This window comes from Mustela putorius, unplaced genomic scaffold (genome assembly GCF_011764305.1).
Source record: "Mustela putorius furo isolate JIRA1106 unplaced genomic scaffold, ASM1176430v1.1 tig00003834_pilon_pilon_pilon, whole genome shotgun sequence".
Classification (NCBI taxonomy): domain Eukaryota; kingdom Metazoa; phylum Chordata; class Mammalia; order Carnivora; family Mustelidae; genus Mustela; species Mustela putorius.
In genome coordinates this window covers 126,271,944-126,297,225 of record NW_025421987.1, presented here as the reverse complement: position 1 = coordinate 126,297,225, position 25,282 = coordinate 126,271,944, and the positions used below count along the sequence as shown (strand labels likewise).

At 41.4% G+C, this 25,282-nt stretch overlaps 1 protein-coding gene across 2 annotated transcripts in view; it reads right to left on the bottom strand.

Moving 5' to 3' along the window:
• CMTM8 (CKLF like MARVEL transmembrane domain containing 8) overlaps positions 1-23,024 on the bottom strand; it is a 105,036-nt gene extending 82,012 nt beyond the window's left edge. Inside the window, exon 1 of one of the 2 annotated variants that reach the window (XM_013057161.2) lies at positions 22,581-23,024. In XM_013057161.2, coding sequence (XP_012912615.1) covers positions 22,581-22,727 — 147 coding nt within the window. In that variant the 5' untranslated portion in view covers positions 22,728-23,024. The remainder of the gene's footprint in view (positions 1-22,580) is intronic. The other variant, XM_004754302.2, reaches the window with a different exon arrangement.
• Positions 23,025-25,282: the final 2,258 nt, after the last annotated feature.

Genomic DNA, 25,282 nt, shown 5'->3' with positions numbered 1-25,282 from the left:
GATCCTGAGCTTTTTTTTTTTTTTTTTTTAAACAGTTTTTTTGAGATCCAATTTGTACACCATATAATTTAGCTTTTCAAATGTAGGAGTCAGTACTGTTTTTTAGGTTTTTTTTTTTTTTTTAAGTATATTCACAAAGCTGTGCAACTATCACCAGTATCTAATGTCAGAACATTTTATCATCCCCAGAAGAAACCCCATTCCCACTAGCAGTCACTCCCTCCTCATTCCCCCACCGCCCCCCCAGGGCCAGGCTCCAACAGGGTTCATCTGCTTTCTGTTCTATGGAGTCACCCATTCTGGATACTTCATATAAACGGAATTCTACAATATGTCGCATCCTATGTCTGGCTTCTGTCATTGAGCATAATGGTTTCAGTGGTCATCCATGACGTAGTCTGGATCAGTGCTTCATTCCTTTTTATTGCTAAATTAATAATCCATTCTATGGAGCCAACTGGGTGGCTTAGTCAGTTAAGCATCCGACTTTTGGTTTCAGCTCAGGTCACGAGCTCAGGTCTGCTCTAGATTTTCTCCCTCTCCTTCCCTGTCTGCCCCTTTCTTCTTGCTTTCCTGCTCTCTTGCTCTCTCACTCTTTCTTTTTCTTTCCTTACCCAGAGAGAGACTGAGAGAGCACAAGCAGGGAGAACAGCAGGCAGAGGGAGAAGCAGGCCGCCCGCTGGGCAAGGAGCCCAGTGCAAGATCTGATCTCAGGACCCTGGGCTCATAACCTGAGCCGAAGGCAAATACTTAACCTAATGAGCCACCCAGGTGCCCATGTTCAAATTTTTTTTAACAGAAGCTTGTTTTATTAAATTATTTTGACCATATGCCTGGGAATGGAATTGTTGGGTGATACAACTCTGTTTTTCCTTTGAAGAATTGCCAAATTGTTTTCCAAAGTAGCTGTACCATTTCACGATCCTAACAGCAGCACATAGGGGTTCCAATTTCTCCACATCCTCACCAAACCTTGTTATTGTCTGTCCTTTTAGTTATAGCCATCTTACTGGCTGTGCACAGGGAACTCACTGTGCTTTTGATTTGCATTTCCCAAAAGACCAAGGAGAAAAAGTATCTTTTCATGTGCTTATTGGCCTTTTGTATACTTTCTTTGAGAAACTGCTATTCAGATCCTTTGCCAAGCTTCCATATTGGTGCTAGATGGCAGAAGATATTAAAGCCAAGGGGCCACCCAAGGCGTAAAGTCTAAAGGGAAATAACCTCCCACCCCCATTCCATGTAGAGCTGGAATCTTAGAGGACCATCCCGTCAATGTCAAGGTAGATAAGAATTAACTCACTGCCCAAAGGAACCAGCAAGATAACAGCTATCTCAGTCTTGGCAATGGGTAGAGAGCAAAAAATACCTTCTTTCAATTCAAAGCCACACTCAGTCTCTCATTTGGGTTGGGTCTGAGTCTATGCAGGCACTAAAGAACACAGGAGATCTGAAAAAGTTAAGGAATTTCTAGAAATGTAAAGAATTGAATTTAAAAGTTGAATGTAAAAAATAAATAAATAAATAAATAAAATAAATAAAAGTTGAATGTATGGATTAAACAGCTAAAAAAGAATTATTAAAATAGAAGATATAATACATACATACCTACATACATACAGGCCAGGAACACAGAGTCGGAAATTATCAATTTTAAAAATAGAAGACAGAGCCTGGGGATCTAATACATATTTAATTAGAGTTTCAGAATGAGATGAAATAAAATAAGACAAATATTTCCAACATTTTAAGAGATAATGGCTGAGAATTTTCTGATATTGTTGAAAGATGGAAAACTGGATCCAAGAATCCTGTTAAACCCAAGGATAAATAAAAAGAAATTCTCAGATATACAAGGAGATTGCTGCATACAAAGACAAAAACCATTTTAAAAGAAAAAGAAGCCAAATTAAAAAGGAGGCAAATTGCAATTTGACTGCCAACTTCAACAGCAGCCATGGAAACCAGTAAGACAAAAGAATGACACCTCTAATGAATGGAGACAAAAAGGACTGACAGCTTAGAATTCTATAATCTGTGCAATTATCTTTCAAGAATGAGGAAGAGAAAGATTCTTGTAAAAACAAAAGCAGATGGTGGGCCTGAGTTATAAAAAAAAAAAAAAACAATGAGCAAAGAAATTGGGCAACCATGTGGGTTGTGGGTAAAACAAAACTGTTGACTGTATACAATAATTATAATGCCTAACATGTAGGTGGAAAAGAGTACAATATTATAAATTGTGAGGGATGTCATCTGAATTAGAGTTCTGAGGTCTTTTTTTTTTTTTTCCTGCTTAGGAGCACGTTAAAAATACTTATTAATTTCAACCTGTATACCAGACTAAGTATGAATGTTAAGATAGCTAAGGAATCCACAAAGGATAGTTAGAGCTGAACTTCCAAACAAACAGAAGAAAGTGGATAAGAAATACAAAATGGAACACTGAATCATTCTAAAACATGGCAATCCAGGTGGTCATCAACATAGAAGGGGCCAATGGGGGATACACGTTTCTCTAACAAAAGCAGCAAGTAACAGAAGGTATCACCTGATTCTGTATTCGGTAAAGTTCAAAATGAGCCAAGGCTAAACAATGGCTGGAACACTTTGAACTTTATAAGATACAAAGCCAGGACAGCGTTACCTCTGGGAAGTAGACAGGGCACACATGGGACCTCTAAGATACGGTAGAGTTCTAATTCTTAAGCTGAGTGATTGGCATATACTTTTTTTTTCCACCAAAAAATACTTTATTATTATTATTATTTAATTTTTTAAAATTATTCTTTACTTTTATAATTTTTCTTTAAATCATATATAAGTTTAGTACCATATGACATTTCACATACAAAAATGTTTTAAGGAATCTTAGTTCTGGGGGCATGGTACAAGTCTGCAGAAGACACTACTCCCCAGCTAATGCAAGTAAGCCACTGAACTACTGTGGCCCAACCTTTTCAAATCCTCCAAGGAACAGGAAACACAAATGCCACCTTCCATCTGAGCTCCCTTTCCACAGGCTAGCAGCTAAGCCAGCCTGGTATTAACCAGTGACTTAGTTCACTGCACTTTGGTTTTCCACCTTTCACTAAATGAACCTAGCCACATAGAGGGAAGTTAAAAAAAAAAAAAAACAAAAAAACAAAAACAACCAACATTAGCATCCCAGGGCAGGAACAATGTAAGCTCTTGATCCGAAATGTGAATGAAAAGGAAAACCACTCAAGATTCATCATGTCACAGTTAAAGGAACCTGAGACATGATTTCCAAAGTATAAGCTAGTAGAATATTAAATACAGCAACTACATAGGTCTCCTCTAATGTCTCCATCTCTAAGGAAATTCTGGGTTCATGAAACCAGAAGGAGGTCAGAGACTCAAAGCACACAAATCTTTTTCCCCCTAAAGTAAACCTAGAGTTGAAAGCAGATGAGCTGACAAGTCCTGGATATCTTCTCTTCTTGACCACCACACAGAGTAGTGTCAAGGAAACACAACTGTTTTCTGTCTCTAAAGAGTCTATTCAAGAATGCCCCTTCAGGGAGACCTGGGTGGCTCAGTGGGTCAAAGTCTCTGCCTTTGGCTAAGGTCATGGTCTCAGGGTCCTGGGATCGAGCCCCGAATCGGGCTCTCTGCTCTCGGGGAGCCTGCTTTCTCCTCTCTTGCTTCCTGCCTCTCTGCCTACTTGTGATCTCTGTCTGTCAAATAAATAAATTATTAATTTAAAAAAAAAAAAGAATGCCCCTTCAAGTCTACTCATAGTTTAGTGATTATGACAAAGTTCTTCTCTTTCTGAAGTGATCTTTGAAGCCTGTCAATCCTTGTTGATAAAGATTATAGATTCTTTTTTTTTTAAGGTTTTATTTATTTTTTATTTATTTATTTACTTGATAGAGAACACGAGTAGGGACACAGGCACCTCCCCACCTAGCAGGGAGCCCAATGCTGGGCTCAATCCCAGGACCCTGAGATCATGACCTGAGCTGAACACAGATGCTCAACCAACTGAGCCACCGAGGCTCCCCTAAAACCACAATTAAAAGACATCTGTCCCACCACCAGTCCTCTCTGGAAACAAGGCAGGTTACAAATCAACAATAAAGATGTCTTTCTCCTCTGAATTATTTTCCCCCCAGAAAGTGGCACTGTTTATAAATAGGTTTTAGATAGAAGAAGGAAAGAAACGAAAGGCAAGATAAGAAGGTCAGAACTTTGCATGTTTTTCCAAAACAGGCCATTAAACTCAGGTCTCCGGAAAGCTGACCTACCTTATAACTTCTTAGACCTTTATTGAATAGAGTGTACACAGGAACATAAATGGATGAAATGTTTCCACTGCACCAACAAAGCTGGCATCATTCATAATTGTAGCTAGGTCATTCTTCTACTCATAGTCTAAGTGAACTGATCATGTTAAAAGGTAAAATACATGGGTCTTTGTAGTTCTCACTGTAGCCTTTAAGGTTTCTTTAGTCAGAAGTATCATCATAGTCCTAACCTCAGCACACCACAGAAGCTCAATTCTATGTTCATTCTCATTGCTGGGTACAAAAAATTCACCAGAAGCTAAGATAGGACCATCCATTCTCAATGCAGCCCTGTCCAACTGGGATTAACCTATATAATCTGGATCTACTGAAGGAAGAAAGACAGAAAGAAATCTATATTTAGCCAGGAAATAAACCAATGTTTACCTCTGGGACAAGGCTTACATGTAGCTCATTTCATCTTCCGCTCTCCCTCTGCTAAGTCATCATTACTTAGATGGAAGTTCAGGAAACATTAGGTCAGTCATACAAGGACATAGAGCTAGAAATTGAATGCATGTCTGAACTGAAAAGGGGCAAGTCCTTTGAATGTCCCAGAAGTGTGACAAGTCACAGGTCTTTCACTTCCAACACAATGAGCCTAGTAGAATCCAATGAAAGTGACTGTGGTAAGTACAGCACATAGACCCACTCACTCCACTCAGTTTTCCTTGCAGTATGTCTTACTGCTCACCAGAGACTGGAAACCAGATTATAGTCCAGGTTCCATGCACGGTGTAGCTTGGGCAGACACACTCATATGAACAAGGCTTGGAAAGCAAAAGACAACACCATGGGGCTAGAAGATATGCTTTCCCTGCTTTTGTGTTCCCACTGCAAACCAAGGAATGATTTCCTTGTGGCCACTATACTGAAATCCTAGTGTCCCTTGCTTTATAGTGTTGAGAGACAAGTCAGGGGGAAGCCTTTGAGGCCGTGTGTCACAATGGAGGCAATGGAGCCCCAGGATCCAGCAGTTGTGAGAGTAAACCCTACTTCTTTATGTTTTTACCCATGACAGTGGAGTTCTCAGGGTGATTCTGAAAGGTTGTGCCAAAAGCTTCGCTTAAAGTCTGCTCTTCCAGCCCTACAAAAAATTTTGGAAGTCGTCTAATGATGCTTAATAAACCTCTTGCTGCTTCAGCCAGCTAGAATGGATATTGTCATCTGCGACTGAACCATGACCAAGACAAATGGATATCCTGCTTTCCCACTGAAAGGAGATTTTACTGATAGGCTAGCATGAACTGATGGGTGGGTATGGAAGAGGGAGAAGCAATCAGGTGAGATTTGTTTCAACCTGTCTCTCCACAAGTATGGCTGACTCATTTGTGTATTATTTAGGAACCGTTTCCTCAAATCAATGCTCAACTAGAAAGTAAAGGTAAGAGGATTCCCCAAAACTTGGACTGGCTTAATATCAATTGAGATAATAAGAGTGAAAATTCATTTTATTTTATTTTATTTTTTTAAAAGATTTTATTCATTTAACAGACAGAGATCACAAGTAGGCAGAGAGGCAGGCAGAGAGCGAGAGGGGGAAGCAGGCTCCCTGCTGAGCAGAGAGCTGGATGCGGGGCTCGATCGCAGGACCCTGGGATCATGACCTGATCTGAAGGCCGAGGCTTAACCCACTGAGCCACCCAGGCGCTCCCATCACCAGCCCTTCTAAGAAATAGAAAAAAACAAGGAATACCTAGAAGGCTTGTTTGTATCAACCAGCTAAGCATTTAATAATTCAGATGGAAATATGGACATTTAAATGTCACCATAGACAGCCTATAGGTTTTTTTGTCTTTGCTTTTGTTTTTAAGATTTTATTTATTTATTTGACAGACAGAGATCTCAAGTAGGTAGCGAGGCAGGCAGAGAGAGAGAGAGGAGGAAGCAGGCTCCCTGCTGATCAGAGAGCCCGATCCATGTGGGGCTCGATCCCAGGACCCTGGGATCATGACCTGAGCTGAAGGCAGAGGCTTTAACCCACTGAGCCACCCAGGTGCCCCCAAATTCATTTCATTTTAAATGAAAATTACTGATGGGGCGCCTGGTGACTCAGTTAAGTGTCTGCCTTGAGCTCAGGTCATGATCTCAGGGTCCTAGGATGGAGACCCTCATTGGGCTCTGCTCAGCACAGAATCTGCCTCTCCCACTCCCTCTGCCCCTCCACTTCGTTCGTGCTCTCTCACTCTCTCTCTCTCAAATGAATAAAATCTTAAAAAAAATTTTTTTAATGAAAATTAATGGTGGGGTGCTTGGATGGCTCAGTGGTTAAGCCTCTGACTCTTGATTTCAGCTCAGGTTGTGATCTCATGGTCGTGAGATTGAGCCCCATGGCTGGTTCTGTGCTCAGTCGGGAGTCTGCTTGAGATTCTCTCTCCCCCTTCTCCCCTTACCCCTCTCTCCACAAACAAGTAAATAAATCTAAAAGAAAGTAAGAGAGAGAGAGAGAGAGGAATTAATAGTAAAATACTCATCTAATGAAAAGTACTGCTACCTTCCTGGGAATAGTTCTAGTCATAAATCTTAGCAAAAAAACAAACTATAATTTGCATCTTTTATATTTTAGATTTTGAGATGAATAATGGACCAAAGGCCTACAAGGAATAAATGCCTTTTGAATTTCAGCTCAAACTTGAAAATTTGAAGCTTTAAACTCTCCTTCAGTACCTCCCTAAGCGTATTTTCTTTTTATGTCTTACATCCTATTACTGATCATTTGTTATAATAAAAATAGAAAGGTGCTATTTACCACCACATTCTAAATGCCAGATACAGATTCTGGCACACAATAAATATTCACATACCTGATGACTGAATACATAAGAGATGCATTATTAACTTACACTGGAAAATACCTTGAAGAGCGTGACAATCAATCCTAACACATCACTGAAGACAAGGGAATGGTTGAGAAGTCGTCTTTGTAGGAACTAAGGTAAATCCTTTGTCCCAAAATTAATCTATGCATTATATAAAAATTTAATCAAAGTGCAATACAGTTTGACAAGAGAGAGGGGACACAGCAGTCCAGGGCTTTAAAAAAAATTCTGAAAGTTATATCTGAGGTGGTTTACCCTAGCAGATGTTAAAATGTTATCCTAGAACTACAGATGGTAAAAAATGGGAACGGAGACTGGAATAGAGTAGAAAGTACAGAGTTGAAGGTAAGAAGATACAAGAATTAGTTAAGTGAAACAAAGAAGCAACCCAGATTAGTGAAGGAAGAATAGAGTTGTCAATAGATCATGCTGGGACAACTGAACAGACATTTGAAAACAAAGTTAGAGCTCAAATTTATACCTTCTACTACAGTAAATTTCAATATGAAGATTAAACATCAAAAAGTCTTAAAAGAAAAAAGTTAAATACAATGTATTTGGGTTTTGTTAGTGAGGTACAAACTTCAAAGCATGATGGCAAACGTGGGGTCAAAATGAGATGAATCAAAGATAAACTTTGGATTTTGTAAATAAAATCAACATAAATAAAATTATGGTGTGATAGGGCAGAAAAAAAAATTTGCAATACAGAAAGAAGGTCAATATTCCTTCTGTACATCAAAAATACCTCTAAGTAACAAAACAGCTGAACTTCTTTTTCAAAGTAGCTGACCAGACCTGCACGCTTACCTCTTCATCATCCCTATATCCCACTGAAATAACTGAAAAAACAAACAAACAAACAAACAAACAAACAAAACCCCCAAGTAATTTCAAAACACAGAGTAGTGCAGGGACACCTGGGTGGCTCAGTTAGCTAAGCCTCTGCCTTCAGCTCAGGTCACGATCCCAGCAGGAATGAGGCCCACATGGGGGCTCCCTGCTCAGTGAGGACCCTGGCTTCTCTCTCTACCTTTGCCTGCTGCTTCCCTGCTTGTGCATACGCTCTATCTCTTTCTGTCAAATAAATAAATAAAATCTGAAAAAAAAAAAAAAGTACAGGGTAGTGCTGAAAAGCTGGATAGAGCAGCAGCGGTGCCTAGAGTAGTGAGGGATCCCTGGGAGGGACGTGGGAACAAACTAATGACAAACATGCAGTTTCTAACCTATAGCTCTAGAAAGGAAAATTGAGGACCTATCAAAAAAAGGTGAGCTTCCAAACAGACCCTCAGAAAAATCCAGACTAGAGTTAACAACAGAAGTGGGAGAAGGAATAAGCCAAGAGTAATCTGCTAAGTATGAATTTGAAGGCTTAGAAGCTGCCAAGTTAATCATCATCTCCCCGATTCCCTCCAGCAGTTACTTCTGGAAATAGCCCCCAAGACAAAGCTTCAAGACAGCCAGATCCTTCAGGAAGCTATGTGCACACCTCATAGAAAAGTCCACACAGGTACACTGTTCCTTAATGTCCCCCCTTCACCAGATTAATATGTCTCTTCCTCTGGAAACAAAACAAAACAAAACCCACTAGGTCTAGGTCATGTGATGAAAACCCATGTTCACTGCCAGAGGCACAGGATTCTCACTCACACTAAGCAAACACTCTCCAGCCATCTCATCTACAATTACAAACCGACAAATATGAATCACCAAATGATTGAGGAAATCAGCCGGAGAAGGAGCCAACAGATTCAACAAGCAGACAAGGTCTCTCTGCAAACGAAGTGTAAAAACATCAAAGGGTCCTAAAATAATTCAATTAAAAAAAAAAAAAAAAGAAATGATCAGGCTACAAATGAAAAAGAATGATAAACTGCTGTGAATTAAAAATATCAAAGCCCAAAAAACCATACTCCACAGAAAATCTGAATTGGGGCTGGAACTGTTATTTCCCCAAACTCTGCAAAAGAACAAAGAGAAGGAAAGTTTGGGTGAGGCGGGGAGAGGGGGGTGAAGCAAGGAGATACTGAAGACAGTTTAATCTCTCCTGGAACTTCTGGATTGAATAAAGAGTTTTGGGGGAGGAAATGGAACAGATGCAGGAAATAGAAAAAAGTTCTCTGTGCTGAAGAGAGATTTCATTATTATTTATATAGGGTCCCATGAAGGCTGATAAATAAGGAATGCTTTTCTAGACACACAGTGGTAAAGTATATGGTCTCTACAGATTTATAAACATAGGGAGAAAATTCCAAAAGCTTCTAAGGAGATTTTTAAAAAACACCATTTGGTTGTTTAAAAGGAAATATGAACATTATTCCCACTGAGAAGTGGGTTTATAACCTAGGACAAACAAGCTCTCTGACTTAAATATTACAAAGGTTCTATTCTGCAAGAGATGCAAAGGACATAGTCTCAGCAGGGATCACCAGGGGCCATCAGTCTAGAACCACCCTGAGAGAGGACCTTCAAGTCCTCTCCATCCATCCCAGGTTGGGGCAACAGCATTCTGTCTGCCCAGGGAGAGAAGCCATCAGGACTCAGGAAACTCCAAGTGAGGGTTTAACAATCTTTAATTCCCAACCATAACAATCTGAAGGCCTACTATAATTACCAGATATGGCTGCAAAATGACCTTTCACAAACCATTTCACCCCAATGAAACATTCCACCCCCAAGTTCTTGCCATACCACCAATGCCATCTTTCTACATTTTCCTGCAATGTGCAAGTCACTTCATGCAAGGCTGTGCTGCAATGAAGTCTGTGGGAATGCACAATCATGAATGGACAAGGCCTGGAAGGGACTAAACTTCATGGCCTGTCTAGGGTCTACCAGACCACCAGGTCTCTTATTAACAGTACTAGATGCTTGAAGACAATGAAAGGTCTTCAAAGAATTAACGAAAAGAAGTGTTAAGACCTATAATTTTATACTGAATTATTATTCAAGTATGAAGATAAAAGAAAAATGTTTTTTGATGCGCAATAATTTAAAACGTTTACCATCTTCCCACTTACTAAAACAATTACTCAAGGAGTTATCTGGAAATTGAAAAATAAGAAAGTAAATGACACAAAAAATTGACAAAAGAGTGAAAAAAATCTAAACTTGTTAAGTTTAAATAGTTGTTCAGTGATATGGGCAGGAAGCTTCAGACAACCAGCAAGAAACAATTCCTAAGGGGCATCTGGGTAGCTCAGTGGGTTAAAGCCTCTGCCTTCAGCTCAGGTCATGATCCCAGGGTCCTGGGATTGAGCCCTGCATCGGGCTCTCTGCTCAGCGGGAAGCCTGCTTCCCTCTCTCTCTGCCTGCCACTCTGCCACTCTGCCACTCTGCCTACTTGATGTCTGTGATGTCTGTCAAATAAATAAATAAAATCTTAAAAAAAAAAAAGAATAAAGAAGGAGGACAGTATTGTTTTTTTAATGGTTTTGAGGTTAAACATCTTAATTTTCTGGGTGGTTAGAAAGATATGTTTAGGGCGCCTGGGTGGCTCGGTGGGTTAAGCCGCTGCCTTCGGCTCAGGTCATGATCTCAGGGTCCTGGGATCGAGTCCCGCATCGGGCTCTCTGCTCAGCAGGGAGTCTGCTTCCTCCTCTCTCTCTCTCTGCCTTCCTCTCTGCTTACTTGTGATCTCTCTGTGTCAAATAAATAAATAAAATCTTTAAAAAAAAAAAAAAGAAAAAGAAAGATATGTTTAGGTACTTTAAGGAAAACTTAAAAACTAAACTCTAAACAAAACAGAATTTATAATTTCGTTCATTAGAGGAAAAAATAAGGAAAACTAAAAATACTAAGTAAGTTATCACAATAAATGTAAATGTGATAACATTTCCATGTGGAAAACAAGTTCTCAGACTGGGTGTATAAATAAAATTTAGTTATACGATGGGTATAGAAGATGTACTTATAATAAGAAGAAAAAAGTGAAAAATAAAGGGAGGATTTCCTTTTGGGAAGATTAAATGTTTTGGAACTACACAGAAGTGGTGATTGTATAACACTGTGAATGTGCTAAATGCCATTCAATTGTTCACTTTAAAATACTCAATTTTATTTCAGCCATATGTGGAATTTGAGAAGTAAAACAAACAAGCAAAAGGGGGAAAAAAGAGAGCATGAGACAAAATAAGAAAAAGACTCTTAACTAGAGAGAACAAATTCATGGTCACCAGAAGGGAAGGGGGTGACAGGATGGATGAAGTGGATGATGGGGCTTGGGGCAGGCACTTACTCTGATGGGTACTAGGCAATATGTGAAATTGCTGAATCACTACATTGTACACCTGAAACTAATATAACAGTATGTTAACTGAAATTAAAATAAAAACTTAAATAGTTAATTTTATCTTTTTTTTTTTAAAGATTTTATTTATTTATTTGACAGAGAGAGAGATCACAAATAGGCAGAGAGACAGACAGAGAGAGAGATGAGGAGAAGCAGGCTCCCTGCTGAGCAGAGAGCCCTATGCGGGACACTATCCCAGGCCCCTGGGATCATGACCTGAGCCGAAGGTAGAGGCTTAACCCACTGAGCCACCCAGGCGCCCCAATAGTTAATTTTATCTTTTGTGACTCTCACTTCAATTCAAATTAAAGGGACAAGAACATAACAGATAAATGTTAGCCAGAAAGCTTGTATGGCAATATTAAAATCAAACAAAATGGATCACAGCAAATGAATCAAAGAGGCTGGTCTTACATGAGTGTAGAAACAATCAGATAGAATATTAACAAATAAAATTAAAGAGTAAAAAAAGTTTTAAAATAGAATATTAAAAGAATATATTAACAAAGTAGAGATTTATTCCAAGATCTCAAGAATGATTCCATGTTGGATTTCCTAATATAACTCACTCCATTAGCGAATTAAGGGAAATAAAATTCTGGTGATCACACTGACAAACACTCCTCCCCCCAAATCCTATCTTCTAAATTCAACAATAGTTTTTGATTCAAAGTACAAGTTAAACTTCCCTTCTTTAACTCAACAAAGAATATCTACCAGAACCTATAGTTAAACCTGTACTAGCACTGATACATTGGAAAACGCCCAACTAAAGTTATGAGCCAGCCAAGGACACTCATACCATCCCAATCATTCAACATTATACTGGTAGTCCCAACATACACAATAATGGAAAAAAGAAAAAGTATAAATATAAAAAGGAAAAGAAAAGAATCTAAGGTGCCTGGATGGCTCAGTTGGTTAAGCATCTGCCTTTGGCTCAGGTCATGATCCTGGGGTCCTGGGTCTGAGCCTCACATTGGGCTCCTCATTCAGCAGTAAGTCTGCTTCTCCCTTTGCCCCCTCCCCTTCTTGTGCTCTCTCTCATGTTCTCTATCTAATAAATAAATAAAATCTTTAAAAAGCAAAAATAGAAAACAATCCTCATTCAAAGACAGTACTATAATTTACTTATAAAAGAAATAAAACTGGGGCGCCTGGGTGGCTCAGTGGGTTAAGCCGCTGCCTTCAGCTCAGGTCATGATCTCCGGGTCCTGGGATCGAGTCCCGCATCGGGCTCTCTGCTCAGCAGGAGCCTGCTTCCTCCTCTCTCTCTCTCTCTCTCTCTCTGCCTGCCTCTCTGCCTACTTGTGATCTCTCTCTGTCAAATAAATAAATAAAATCTTTAAAAAAAAAAAAAAAAAAAAAAAAAAAAGAAATAAAACTGTTAAAACTAGTAATGTAAATATGATAGCTAAACACAAGATAGAAATAAGAAAAATAATAGCTTCCTTATAAACCACAAATAATTAGAAATTGATAAATCCCATTAATTTGTATAAATATCCCTTATCAAAATTGAGAATTCCTAATTCTAGTAAGAAATACATAAAGGGTGCCTGCGTCTCTCAGTTGATTAGGCGTCTGCCTTCCACTGAGGTCATGATCCCAAGGTCCTGGGATTGAGTCCCGAGTGTTGGTCTCCCTGCTCAGTGGGGAATCTGTTTGTCCCTCTCCTTCTGCCCTTCCCCCAACTCATGCTTTCCTTTGATCACTCTATCTCTTGAATAAATAAATAAAATCTTAAAAAATATATTAGATTCATCTGGAAAAAACTTAGGACTTCAAGAGCATAAACTGACCCAAATAAATAGAAGGGTACAATATCCCTAGATTGTAAGATTCAATATATCAATTTATAATATTAATTATATTAATTTATACATTATTGAATTACCAAGTTAATTTATAAATTTAATACAACTCAATCAAAGTTGTAAAGGGGTTTAAGGAACACTGATTCTGAAAATCACTTAGTGTAAATATACAAGAACAGCAAAGAAATACAAGTCTGTAAGACTTACTCTCCTGAATATTAAAATTCACGATGAAGCTACAGTAATTAAAAGGTTATAAAGCTAACTCAGGAATAGAACAGATTAGGGTCAAGAAATAGTTACACATATATGGGGATATGATATGATTAATGGTGAGACAACTACATATCCATTTGAGGAAAAAAGTGAAATCACATTCTTTTTTTTTTTTTTAAGAGTTTATTTATTTATTTGACAGAGAGAAATCACAAGCAGATGGAGAGGCAGGCAGAGAGAGAAAGAGAGAGAGAGAGGGAAGCAGGCTCCCTGCTGAGCAGAGAGCCCATTACAGGACTGGATCCCAGGACCCTGAGATCATGACCTGAGCCGAAGGCAGCGGCTTAACCCACTGAGCCACCCAGGCGCCCTGAAATCACATTCTTACACATACAAAAGGAACTTACGGCTTAAGACAGTAAATACTTTTAACACTAAAAAAAATTATCCTATATTTCCTTCAAATATCGGCATAATCCTGGGGGTAGGGAAGCCATGTTTAAGCAAAGCAAACCCTAGAAGGCTAAATAAAGAAAACAGGCTTAAAGATTCTATTTATTTATTTATTTAGAGAATATGCAAGCAGAGGGAGGGGCTGAGAGAGAGGGAGAGAACTCAAGCAGACTCCGCCCTGAGCAATAAGCCCAGTGCAGAGCGTGCTCTCACGACCCTGAGATCATGACCTGAGCAGAAATCAAGAGGCCAACACTTAACCAAATGAGCCAGCCAGGTGCTTCAAAGATAACAGTTTAGATGGTGCAAATCAGAAAATTATTTTAGTGAAAATGGCATGATTGATGCTATTAACAAGTGACAGAGGAAAATTAATAACCCTTAGTATATAGGAAACTTATAAATCAACAAAGAACATAGAAAAATATTAAGATATTATTAAATGATGAAGCAGTTGCAGAATGTATGTAATATACTCATTCATGTATGTGCAGCATACTGTATGTTCGCATGTACACAGAAAAAGGTCTGGGAGAAATGTGAACGGTATAAGCACATCAAAGCAGACGGGTAGATGAGGGATGGAATGAAGGACGTATGTTAGCAGAGACTTTCAGTTTTCATTCTATATATAAATGATATGAAATTTACCTTTACAGTGAGCACTTATTACCTTGCTGTAGGCTTCTTTAATTCCATTAACTCATAAATATATCCTTGTTATAGAAAAATGTAAACCTATAAAAAGATAAGCAGCTACAAAGAAAACAACCCATTCAAACACATTCCCCATACCAATCTTATCTCTCTCCTGGGAGGTAATTTTCATTTAAGCTTTCTCTCTCTCTTTTATATCTTTTAAACATTTTCTTAAAGAAAGAAAGAGCCCATGTTTTAAATGAAGAGGAAAAAATTACTAGTTATCAAGAGAAGAAATAAATGGCTAATGAGCATATTTAAAATATTCAACTTTAATAATCAGAGAAATGCAAATAAAAACAATTTGTTCTTTTTCACATGTCCAGGGTTCCCCTAAATATTAGCTGATGTTCTTTCTGACTAGTGTTGTCTATGCCAAACTAGTTTTTTTTATTTTGAGTATCTCCCACTCTAATAGAGCTGGCAAATATTAAAACAAAGTTTGAGTATTTGTAGAAACAAACCCTGTTACACACTGAAATACCACTAGAGGAAATGTAAATTGGTATAAACTCTGTAAAACTTGGCAGCAGAATCAAAAGTCTTAAAAACACATATGCCAAACCACGAAAAAAAAAAACTATTAGAATCAATATATGAGGTCATCAAAATTGCAGGATACAAGATCAAAGATACAAAACTCAATTGGATTTCTATGATCTAACAATGAAGAGTCTGAAAATGAAATTAAGAAAATAATTCCGTTTGCAAGAGCATCAGATAGAAAATACTTAGGAATAAATTTAACAAAAGAAAAATAAGACCTGTGTGCTGAAAACTATAAAACATGTTGAAAGAAATTAGAGAAAACCTAATGAAATGGAAAGCCATCCCATGTTTATGAACTGGAAAATTTAATTTTGTTAAAGATGGCAATACTCCCCAAATTGACCTACAGATTCAACATAATCCATATTGAAATTTCAGCTGCCCCTTTCTATAGAAACTGACAAACTGATACTAAAAATCTATAAGGAAATGCAAAGGACCCAGGATAGCCAAAAAACAATTTTGAAAAAAGAAAAACAAATTTGGCACACTCACAACTTCAGACTTCAAAACTTTCTAGAAAGCTACAATAATCAGTACAGTGTGGTACTGGCATTAAGAACACAGAGATCAATGTACTAGAACTGAGAATCCAGAAATAAGCTCTTATAATACTACATTAGATTTTTGAAAAGGGTGTCAACACAATTCAATGAGAGAAAAAGTCTTTTCAACAAATGGTGCTGGGACAACTAGATATCCATATGGAAAAGAATCAACTTAGACCCCTATTTCATACTGTATAAAAGTAACTCAAAATGCATCACAGACTCAAAGATAAGACAAAACTATACAACTTTAAGGAGAATACATAAACGTAAATCTTCATGACTTCAGATTAAGAAAGTCTTCTCATATATGATATCAAAAGCATATGCCATGAAAGAAAATACATACACAAATTGCATTTTACTGAATTAAGAATCTTCGCACTTCAAAGGACGCCATCGCATAAAGTGAAAAGACAACTCACAGAATGGAAGAAAATTATTTGCAAGTCATATATCTGATAAAAGACTTGTATCCAGAATATGTAAAGAGATCTTCCAACTCAACAATAATTTTTTAAAACGGTAAGGGATTTGAATACACATTTCCCCAAAGAAGATAGACAAATGACCAATAAATACATGAAGAGCTGCTCAACATCACTAGTTGTTAGAGAAATACAAACCCAAACTACAATGAGATACCACTTCAAACCCTGTAGGATACCCAGAATCAAAAAGAGAGAAAATAAACAATCTTAGCGAAAATACAGAGAAATTGGAACTCGGATTGCTGGCTGGATTGCAGGGCAGTGCAGGCACTTTGAAAAGTCTAGCAGTACTTCAAACAAAGAGTTACCCTGTGACTCAGCCATTCCATTCCTGGGTAACTGCCCAAGTGAAAACATATGTCCATAAAAATACTTTGTTCATGAAGGTTCATAGCAGCATCATTCATAATAGCCAAAATGTGGAAACAACCCAAATGTACATCACTTGATGAATACACAAAATTAAATACATAACGGAATATTCTTTGGCAAAAAAGGAACTGAGTATTGATATGTACTACAGCATGGATGGCCACTGAAAGCATTAGGCTAAGTAAAAGAAACAAGACAGAAAGAGCCACATATTATAGGGCCATTTTTTGAGATGTCCAGAATAGACAAATTAGAGAGACAGAAAGTAGACTAGTGGTTACCAAGGGCTGAAAGTAACTGTTAAGAGGTATGGGGTTTCTTTCTGAGGTGACAAATAAGTTCTAAACTAGTGGTACAGCTCTGTGAGCATCCTAAAAATCTCAAATTGTACATGTTAAAAAGGTCAATTTCAGGATCTGAATATTTCCATATAGCTGCATTTTAGGAATGCACATGCTAAAACTCACAGAACTCTACACTAAAAAGGGTGAGTTTTACTGGATACCTCAAAATTGACTTCAAAGAAAATTCAATGACCTTTTATTCACTTCTAAGTACTCACTCTTAGTAAACATTAAAGAACCACCAGAAAGAATCAGCATAAAGGAAGCTTGTTACATTTTTAAAGGAAAGAAACATAACCTGAAGAGTAGGAGCCTGAATATTTATGGAATACTATGTGGCCATTAAGAATGTCATAAGAAATTAATTAATGAGGAAAGGTGATTTATCAGGACTCAGCAGGACACCTGGCACTTTCAGATTGGGTAATCCCAGATGAGTTTAATAAAGGTGTTATTTATAAAGCAGGGTGCAGGGAAACCACAGTGATAGTGCAGGGCCTGGCAGTGGAGAGCAGCTGGGAGCAAACGGCTGGCTCTGAGAGCCAGGGAAAACAGCTGGGTGCGGAGCGTTGCCAGACAGCCTTCCTTCCACCAAGAGAGTCAACCTGCTCAGAGTCAGCAGGCAGGAATCCCAGGGACTGAAAACCCAGAACCTGCTCTCCTCTCACCGCCAGCATCCTGCGGTTATCACTTCTGGATGAATCCAGTGAAACATCAGAGGGGAGCTCCTTGAGACTGTCCAAGCAAGTCAGCCTTCAGGGTGGAGGACAGAGTGGGGAAGGGTGTGGAGTGGGTCTGGAGGACAAATGGGAGATATCCAGCGCAGATGGCCATAGCAGTAAACGAAAGAATAGTTTGTAAGTGACTGCATCCAAAAAAAAAAAAAAAATACAGATAAATGATACATAACCACTTGAACAATTCTGGAGTGGTTTTTTCCAAGTGCTAAATAGTGATTCACTCAGCGTTCTTTAACAGTGGTGCTGTTGGCAAATGGTAAAGCAATTCGTTGTTGGGGACTGTCTCATGCACTTCAGGACATTTAGTGACCCTGACCCCCAGGGCACAAAACACCAGTAGACACTTCAATATTACAATAGCCAATTTTTTTCTTCAATTTTAAATCCTATCCCCTCCTAGTACCATGCCCATTAGCAACCACCATGGGAGCTAGAATTACAGGGGGGTTTTCTTAACTGCATTTTTCTATATTTTTCTACAAAGACTAGGTATTGTTTTGTGAACTGGAAACTATGGTCACTGAGTTTTTCTTTTTTAAAGAATTCAACAGGATAATATGATTTACATTCCAGCTCTCGGTAAATTCTACTCATCCCTCCCCACCCAAGTCTGCTTATGACAGTAAGCATACGAAAGGTGACCTGACATTATTACCCGGATGCTGTAATTAATTTTGAAGTCACCAATAACAGGAAGGGTGCAATTAGCTCAGCTTCTGACAAACCACTTTAATTCTTCAAGTACTCGTAATTATTATAAGATCACAGCATCCTACAAGTCACAGGTCAGGTACTGGATTGCTTCTAGCTTGTTATAAAACTTTAAACGGAAGGAAATGACTACAATTTGGTTTCAACACAATGTTACACTGGCACAGCCCAGTGTTTGAGTAGGTTAGCTACAACCACTTGCTCCTGTGGGAAAGCCAGGGCTAGCGAATTTGACAACAGATTTGGGGAAACATTTTGTTTTGTTCTCTACTACTTCATTTCTCCCAGATTCAAGCAGGAAGTCAAAGTCTTAGCAATTCTTTGTCCCGGTATTTGGTGTTTATTTTTCGAGGCAGAAAATAACATCCTTCTCGTGACAGGTCTATCTGAATGCCAGGGTGGGGAAAGCAATAGTTGGAAACCTGCTCCCCTCACAACCCCCTCCCCATAAAGACTCAGTGGTACCATATTGCTTTACCTCTAAGAAACCATCGACAATAAGCCACATCCTGATTTAGACATTAAAACACGAACCAGAAATATCTTAGATCAATAAAGCATATATCATTTAAGATGATTTTTCAGATTTTTATTTTAGAAATTCTCCTAACTTAAAAAAAAAAAAGTATTTTTAGTTTGATAGGTTCACACTACTGATAATAATTTAAGCCAGCAGAATTTTGTGGAAAGATAATTTCAGAATATGTAACAAACCTTTAATTTTGTGCACTCTTTGACACACAACTGCACTTTAAAGAACTTTCTCTTGAGAAAATCACTGCATCAATGTGGAAAGAGAGACAAAGAAGGAAAGTTGCTGTAGCGCTGGCTATACCAGTAAAACCTAGAAACATGTTAATTTTTTTTTAACTTTTATTTCTTTTTCTTTTGAGAGAGAGGGAGCATGTGGGCATGTGAAGCAGGTGGGGAGTAGAGCAGTGAGGGAGAGAGAAAGAATTCCAAGCTGACTCCACACCCAGCACAGAGCCCAGTGCAGGCTTGATCCCACAACCCTGAGATCATGACCAGAGCCAAAATCAAGGGGCAGACATTCAACCAAATGAACCACTCAGTCACCCCGAAACATGAAAACGGAGGAAATCAAATACGGTACTTCCTTACAACAGAAAACTATAATCATTGAGAGATCCGAGATCCTGAGAAATGCTTAGGGCATGGTAAGTGAACACAGCATGTCACAAACCCATGAGTAAAATTCTAAGAAAATACATGAATAAACAAAAATAAGGGATAAATGGAGTTTCAGAAGAAAAAAAAAAAAAAAACCAGAAAGGTAAAAATCACTTAAAAAAAATCTCCTTACACATACATGAGCTTTCCTGACAGAGAAGACATGAGGTCCCCTGTATAACGGAAGAAAAATGGACTCAGAAGAAGGCACATTAGGATGAACTGAAAGATTTTTTGGGGAAAAGATCCAGAAGGTAAAGAAAAAAAAGGATGAAGAATTAAAATTTATGAAAACAAAAAACAGAACAGCTCAAAGAGAGTGGAGGACTACTTTCAAAATGCTGAAGGAAAACAATTTCCAATCTAACATTCTTTACCTAGACAAACTATTAATTATGTATAAGAGTTAAATCAAGATATTCTGAAAGATGTAAATCTCTATTCACACATATATCCCTTCTCAGGAAACGACTAAAGTCTGTACGGTTCCCCCACAGTAAACTACAATAGTAATAATAAAAAGGTTTTTGTAAGGCAAAACAGAGAGGAATACTGGTCAGGAGAAGCAGGAGACCCAACCCAGAAGAGAAGGGGAGAGAAAGAATCTCCAGAGTCTTGCTGTAGGAGACCCCATGCTGTCTGTCACCTGTGCCAAGGTGAGAGGCCTGGTGGGAGCAGGGCGGAGGCTCCCAGAAAGGGTCTGTCGTGAGATGATTTTGACAGATTCCCAGATGTCTCTCACTTGCCTGATGGGAGATTTTGACAATTAAGGTAAAATTAGTGCTAAACAGCTAGAGAATGAAGAAATGGAAAAAGAAAATTACTAATTCCAGGGAAATAAATTGGGCTGGAAAGGAAAAGTCCTCACAGACCACTCTCGCTCAACTGTGAACAGCATTTATGGTGTCGTAAGGTCAATTCTGGTCCTTAGTCTAACCTAAAATACTGTGAGAGACAGGAGGGAATATATGTATAACAAGGGGTGGGATGTGATGGGTAAAAGGTGGTCTGAGAGGGCTAAAGCCTTATCTCTCACAGGGGGAAGCCAGTGGATAACACCTACAACTGGGAAAAAAAAAAAAAAATCAAGGAACAGATTATAAACATTAATGGCTCTAAGAGATTTGAAAGTGAGGAGACGGTGGGGCAAACTTAAAACTCTGCCTGTAAGACTGATAAACGTGTATATATAGCCACAAATAAAAACTAGGGGTGCCTGAGTCGCTCAGTGGTGAGGCGTCTGCCTTCTGCTCGGGGTCATGATCCCACAGTCCTGGGATGGGGCCACACATCGGGTTCCTTGCTCCATGGGAAGTCTGCTTCCCCATCTCTTACTCCCCCTGCTTGTGTTCCCTCTTTTGCTGTGTCTCTCTCTGTCAAACAAATTTTTTAAAATCTTTTAAAAAAATAAATAAATAAAAATTTAAAAAAATAAAAATTGAACTATTATAGTGGTATGAGTAATTTTTCTCACCTATTTTTCCACCTTAAAAAAAATTATTGAAATCTAAAAAGATAATATGCCAAAATATCAATGACTCATGGTTATTTCTAGGGATGGGATTGTGGGCCATTTACATTTTGTCCTTCACTTTTCTATTTTCTGAAAAAGCATGGAACAGGAGAAGCAGCCACCATCTCTGACTTCAGCTTGTTTGTTTTGCTGGAGCAGGGGAGCCTGCCAACTACTTCATTCACACAGCAAATATTTGTTGAATTCCTATAAGCCAGGCCCTGCAAGGTGAGTCCAATACCGTAATCTTTTTTATTGGTTCTTCTGAAGTCCTCTCAGTACCAGCTGGGGGAACCAGCTGCGGGGGGGGGGGGGGGGGGGGGGGGGGGGGCTGAGCTAACCTAACCTTTCTCAAACTTTAGGTGCTAGGAAATCCATTCCCTAGATCTGGAGTGGGGTCTGAGACTTCCCAGTAGCAGGGAAACTGCTTGATGTACACAGGTTTTGTTGGGGGCTTCTCAGAGAAAGCATCTGCGTCTTCTGCCATGTCTTTACCACCACAGCCCACATTCTCTTACCCCATAAAAGCTAGATTTCAACTCCACCAATGTGTAAATGAATGTGTGTGACATATGATGGAGAGGGGCCTGGTTAGACAGCCAAAATATCAGTATCACCCCTCTGCAGTGAAGAGCAGGGCCCTAGAGTCAGGCTGACCCACCACCCCCAGGTGGGACTGACTTCCCCTCTCTACACCTCAGTTTCTTCCCATGGAAAGTGGAATTAATTGAAGACACCTTCACAGGGTAGGGCTGTTGTGTGGATTACAGGAGGGCACAAAGGCATCTAAAGGTCTTGAGGGAACCCCAGCCCCAGCCCATGGACCCTCATGGAACCCTCATGTCCCATGAGGACAATAAACAGTACCCACTACTAGCCCTGTGAACAGGGCTCCAGACAAGGACTGGCTGGGACTTCAGAAGAAATCGCTTGATCTCTCAGCCTCCATGTGCTGTGAAGAGGAGAAGGCACAAGCCAGGCCTCCTGTCCAGGAATGTTCTGAGCCTCAACCAGGATGTGCACTGCACCAGGCAGGAAGCCTTCCAGTCCTCAGATTTTACTCAGTAAAAGTTTCTTCATTCACCTCAATTTTACTGCCACGGAGATCAATCAGCAAAGAAAAAAGTCTCCTCCGCTCGGAGTTTTAGAAAGTTTTGCTTTTAGGGAGGAGGCCATCCACGTGGAGGTCAGGCAAGGGAGGCATCAGGTGTCCGTGACACTCATTAACACAAACTCAACGCCCCCCAAGCATTCCGCTCCCAAGGGACGCCAGGACCACCGAGAGGGCCCAACGAGTCGGGTCTCTGCCCGAGTAGACACCCTGGGTGAGGGTCAGGACCCTCTTTCCGAAGAGAGCGCCAGGTGATCGGACCTCGCTCGGAGACGCGGTCTCTGAGTTTTGCACTCTGGGAAGGAGGCGAGACGGAGCCAAAAGGGTTCCCTGGAAGCGGATCTGCGGAGGCACGACGCCCGGGTCCACCAGCGCCTCCCGCCCCCCCGCGCGCCCGGCACTCACGATCTCCGCCACGATGAGGAGCCCGGGCAGAGTGCGGAGGAACTCCCGGTCGTAGGCGAAGCTGCTGCTGCTCGTGGAGAAGTTCTCGGCGAAGGAGCTGGCAGTGGTGGTGACGGTATGCGAGCGCGCGCGCTGCGGCTCCTCCATCGCCGCGCCAAGGCCGGGCTGGCCCCTCCTCGGGGACCCCCCGCGCGTCTGGGGCTGGACGCGCGGCCCGGAGTCCTGGGGACACCGGCGGGGGGGAGGGGAGCGCGGCGGGCTCGGGGAGGGAGGCGCGCCGGGGGCGCCCCCCGGGGCCGGTCCCGCCGCGGCGCGTGTAGTACGAGTGCGAGGCGCCCCCCGCTCCTCCGCTCGGGGCTCTTGGATGCGCTGGGGCCCAGGAGGAGGAGGAGACCGCGCGAGGGGAGACCGCCGGGCGGCCGAGCTAGGCGGCTGAGGCCGGGAGGAGGGGAGGGGGCGTGGAGAGGGGCGGGCGCGAGGCGGGCGGGAGAAGGACCGCCCCGGGGAGGCGCCGCGGGCCGGCGGCCTCTTCACCTGTTGCCGGGGGCCGTGCGGCAGAGAGGGCGCTGGTTGGCGGTGGGGGTCGCGGGGCTGGCTGCCCGGCGGGCAGCGCGGAGGAGGGGGCGCGAGGGTCCCGGGCGCCTGCCGCAGCCCGCCCGCGCAGCCTCCGCCAGGCCCCGCCTTCTCGCGCGGGCGGCTCCGCTGACCTGTCTCCTTCCACCTGGCGGCTGGGCCAAGGCTGCGGGGCCCCCGGGAAAGCGCGAACTCTGGGTGCTCCGCGGCCCCAGGAGTCCGCCCGCTCCGCGATAACAGAGGCCGGGGGTCCGGGGGTCCCGGGGTCGGGGGTGGGGGTGTGACTCGAATGGGAGAAAGAACGGCCGGAACTCTGACCCGGCCGGACCTTAGACCGGAGATCGATGGGAGGCCGCCAGGACTGCCCAGGAGCCGGCCAGAGCTTCTCCCCCTCCCTCTGCGGCCGCCACCGAGGGCGGGCGTTGTTTCCTGCCCCTCCGGTTGGGAACAATTTGAGGAACCGACTTAATCGCTGGGCTTCGAGGGCGAGACTCTTACAGGCGCTCGCACTGGCTCTATCTGGGATTCGTGGAGTCTGAGTGACGGCGCCTGGCCGGGAGACGGGACGGGGGAGTGATTCGGCGTCACTGGTCGAGATGAATCAGTGCGACCATCCCGTGGTACTCGGAAGGAAAGCTCGAAAGGTGTGGATTATGCAAAGCGAAGTTTATGACCAACGGGCTATGCTTTCCTGGGATGGGGGAGGGGATGAGGGTGCCGGTGAGTGAGACAGCTTGTTACAGGGTCAAGTTAGACCTGAGCTCCAACAGGGAACTTCCATTTTTCACCTGTGTGACCACGAGCCAATGGCTCCACCCCTTTCGGCCTCAGTGGGGCCACCTGTAAAATGCAGGCTCTGAGAGACTGGTCCTCTTGCCAGAAAGGGGATCTTCTGGGTGGTCCCTCCCTCTCTTTTGTAAAAGGCTGGCAAGAAACGAGTTTTATTGGGAAACCACCAAAAGGAAAGGAATAGTAACTTAGTCACAAAGGGCTGCTTCCAGGTCACTGGAAAGGCCTTCCCTCTGATCAGCTGCAAGACAGATCAAAAAAGAGGTCAGAAGGGACCTTTTATTCACCATGTCCTGTCAGGTGAGAAGGCAAAACTGTATCTAATAAAACGGGGAGTTCGATTCTTTGTAAGTCTAGGGTCTAGTCAGGATCACCTCAGGGAGTAAAAGTTAAGGCTTCAACAGCATTATAAAGATGAGGATTTGGAGAAATTCCATCCATGAGCATTTACTAAGCCCCTTGCGCTCGTAGGTAAATACAACAAAAATTGAAATAATGACACTCTTCCCTAGAGCAATGGTTCTCTCACCCTAGGAATCTGTCAGAAATACAAGTTCTCCAGCCCCGCCCTAGATCCACTGAGGCAGAAACTCTTGAGGACAGCCCAGGAAGCTGTGTTTGAACAGGCCCTCCAAGGGGCTCCATATACACTTAGGTTTGAGAACTTCTGCTTTAAAGAACCTGGCCGTGCAGCTGGGGAGTTCAGGGGTGCACATACGAAGTGGCTGGGAAAAACTATGGCATCATGCATGACATTTAGGGAATGCAGGAAGACAGGAAGGAAGTCTAGACAACTCTATTTTTGTAATACAAAGGACAATTCTTCTCAAAAAACAAAAACAAAAACAAAACCCTTGGGCCCACGTGGATTTCAAAATTCAGATTTTTTTTTTTAATTTAAAAAGGTAAAATATACACAGACCATATATACTACATAACACCCTCAATGAGGTCTAGAGTGGCACTTTTGTCCAACGCAGTCATGTTCTGCAATAAAATATATGTATATATGACATAAGTGTGTGTTTGGGTTATCTATGGCAATGTAATAAACACTCCCCAAACGTGAGTGGTGTAAAATAACCATCTTATTTGCTCCTGAATCTGTGGGTCAGGAATTTGGGCAGGGTTCCGCTGACAGTTTCTTCTGCTCCATGTGGTGTTGCTTGGAGTCATTCATGCAGCAGCTTTCAGCTGTGGCTGGACAGGCCTGAGAGTCCGAAGAGGCTTCACTGACGTTCTGTTGGCTTCCATTATGGCACTTCAGTGCTCCTCTGTGTAGTCTTTCTCTTCATGAAAACTGGGTGTCCTCACAGTATGCTGGGCTTAGAGTAGCTGGA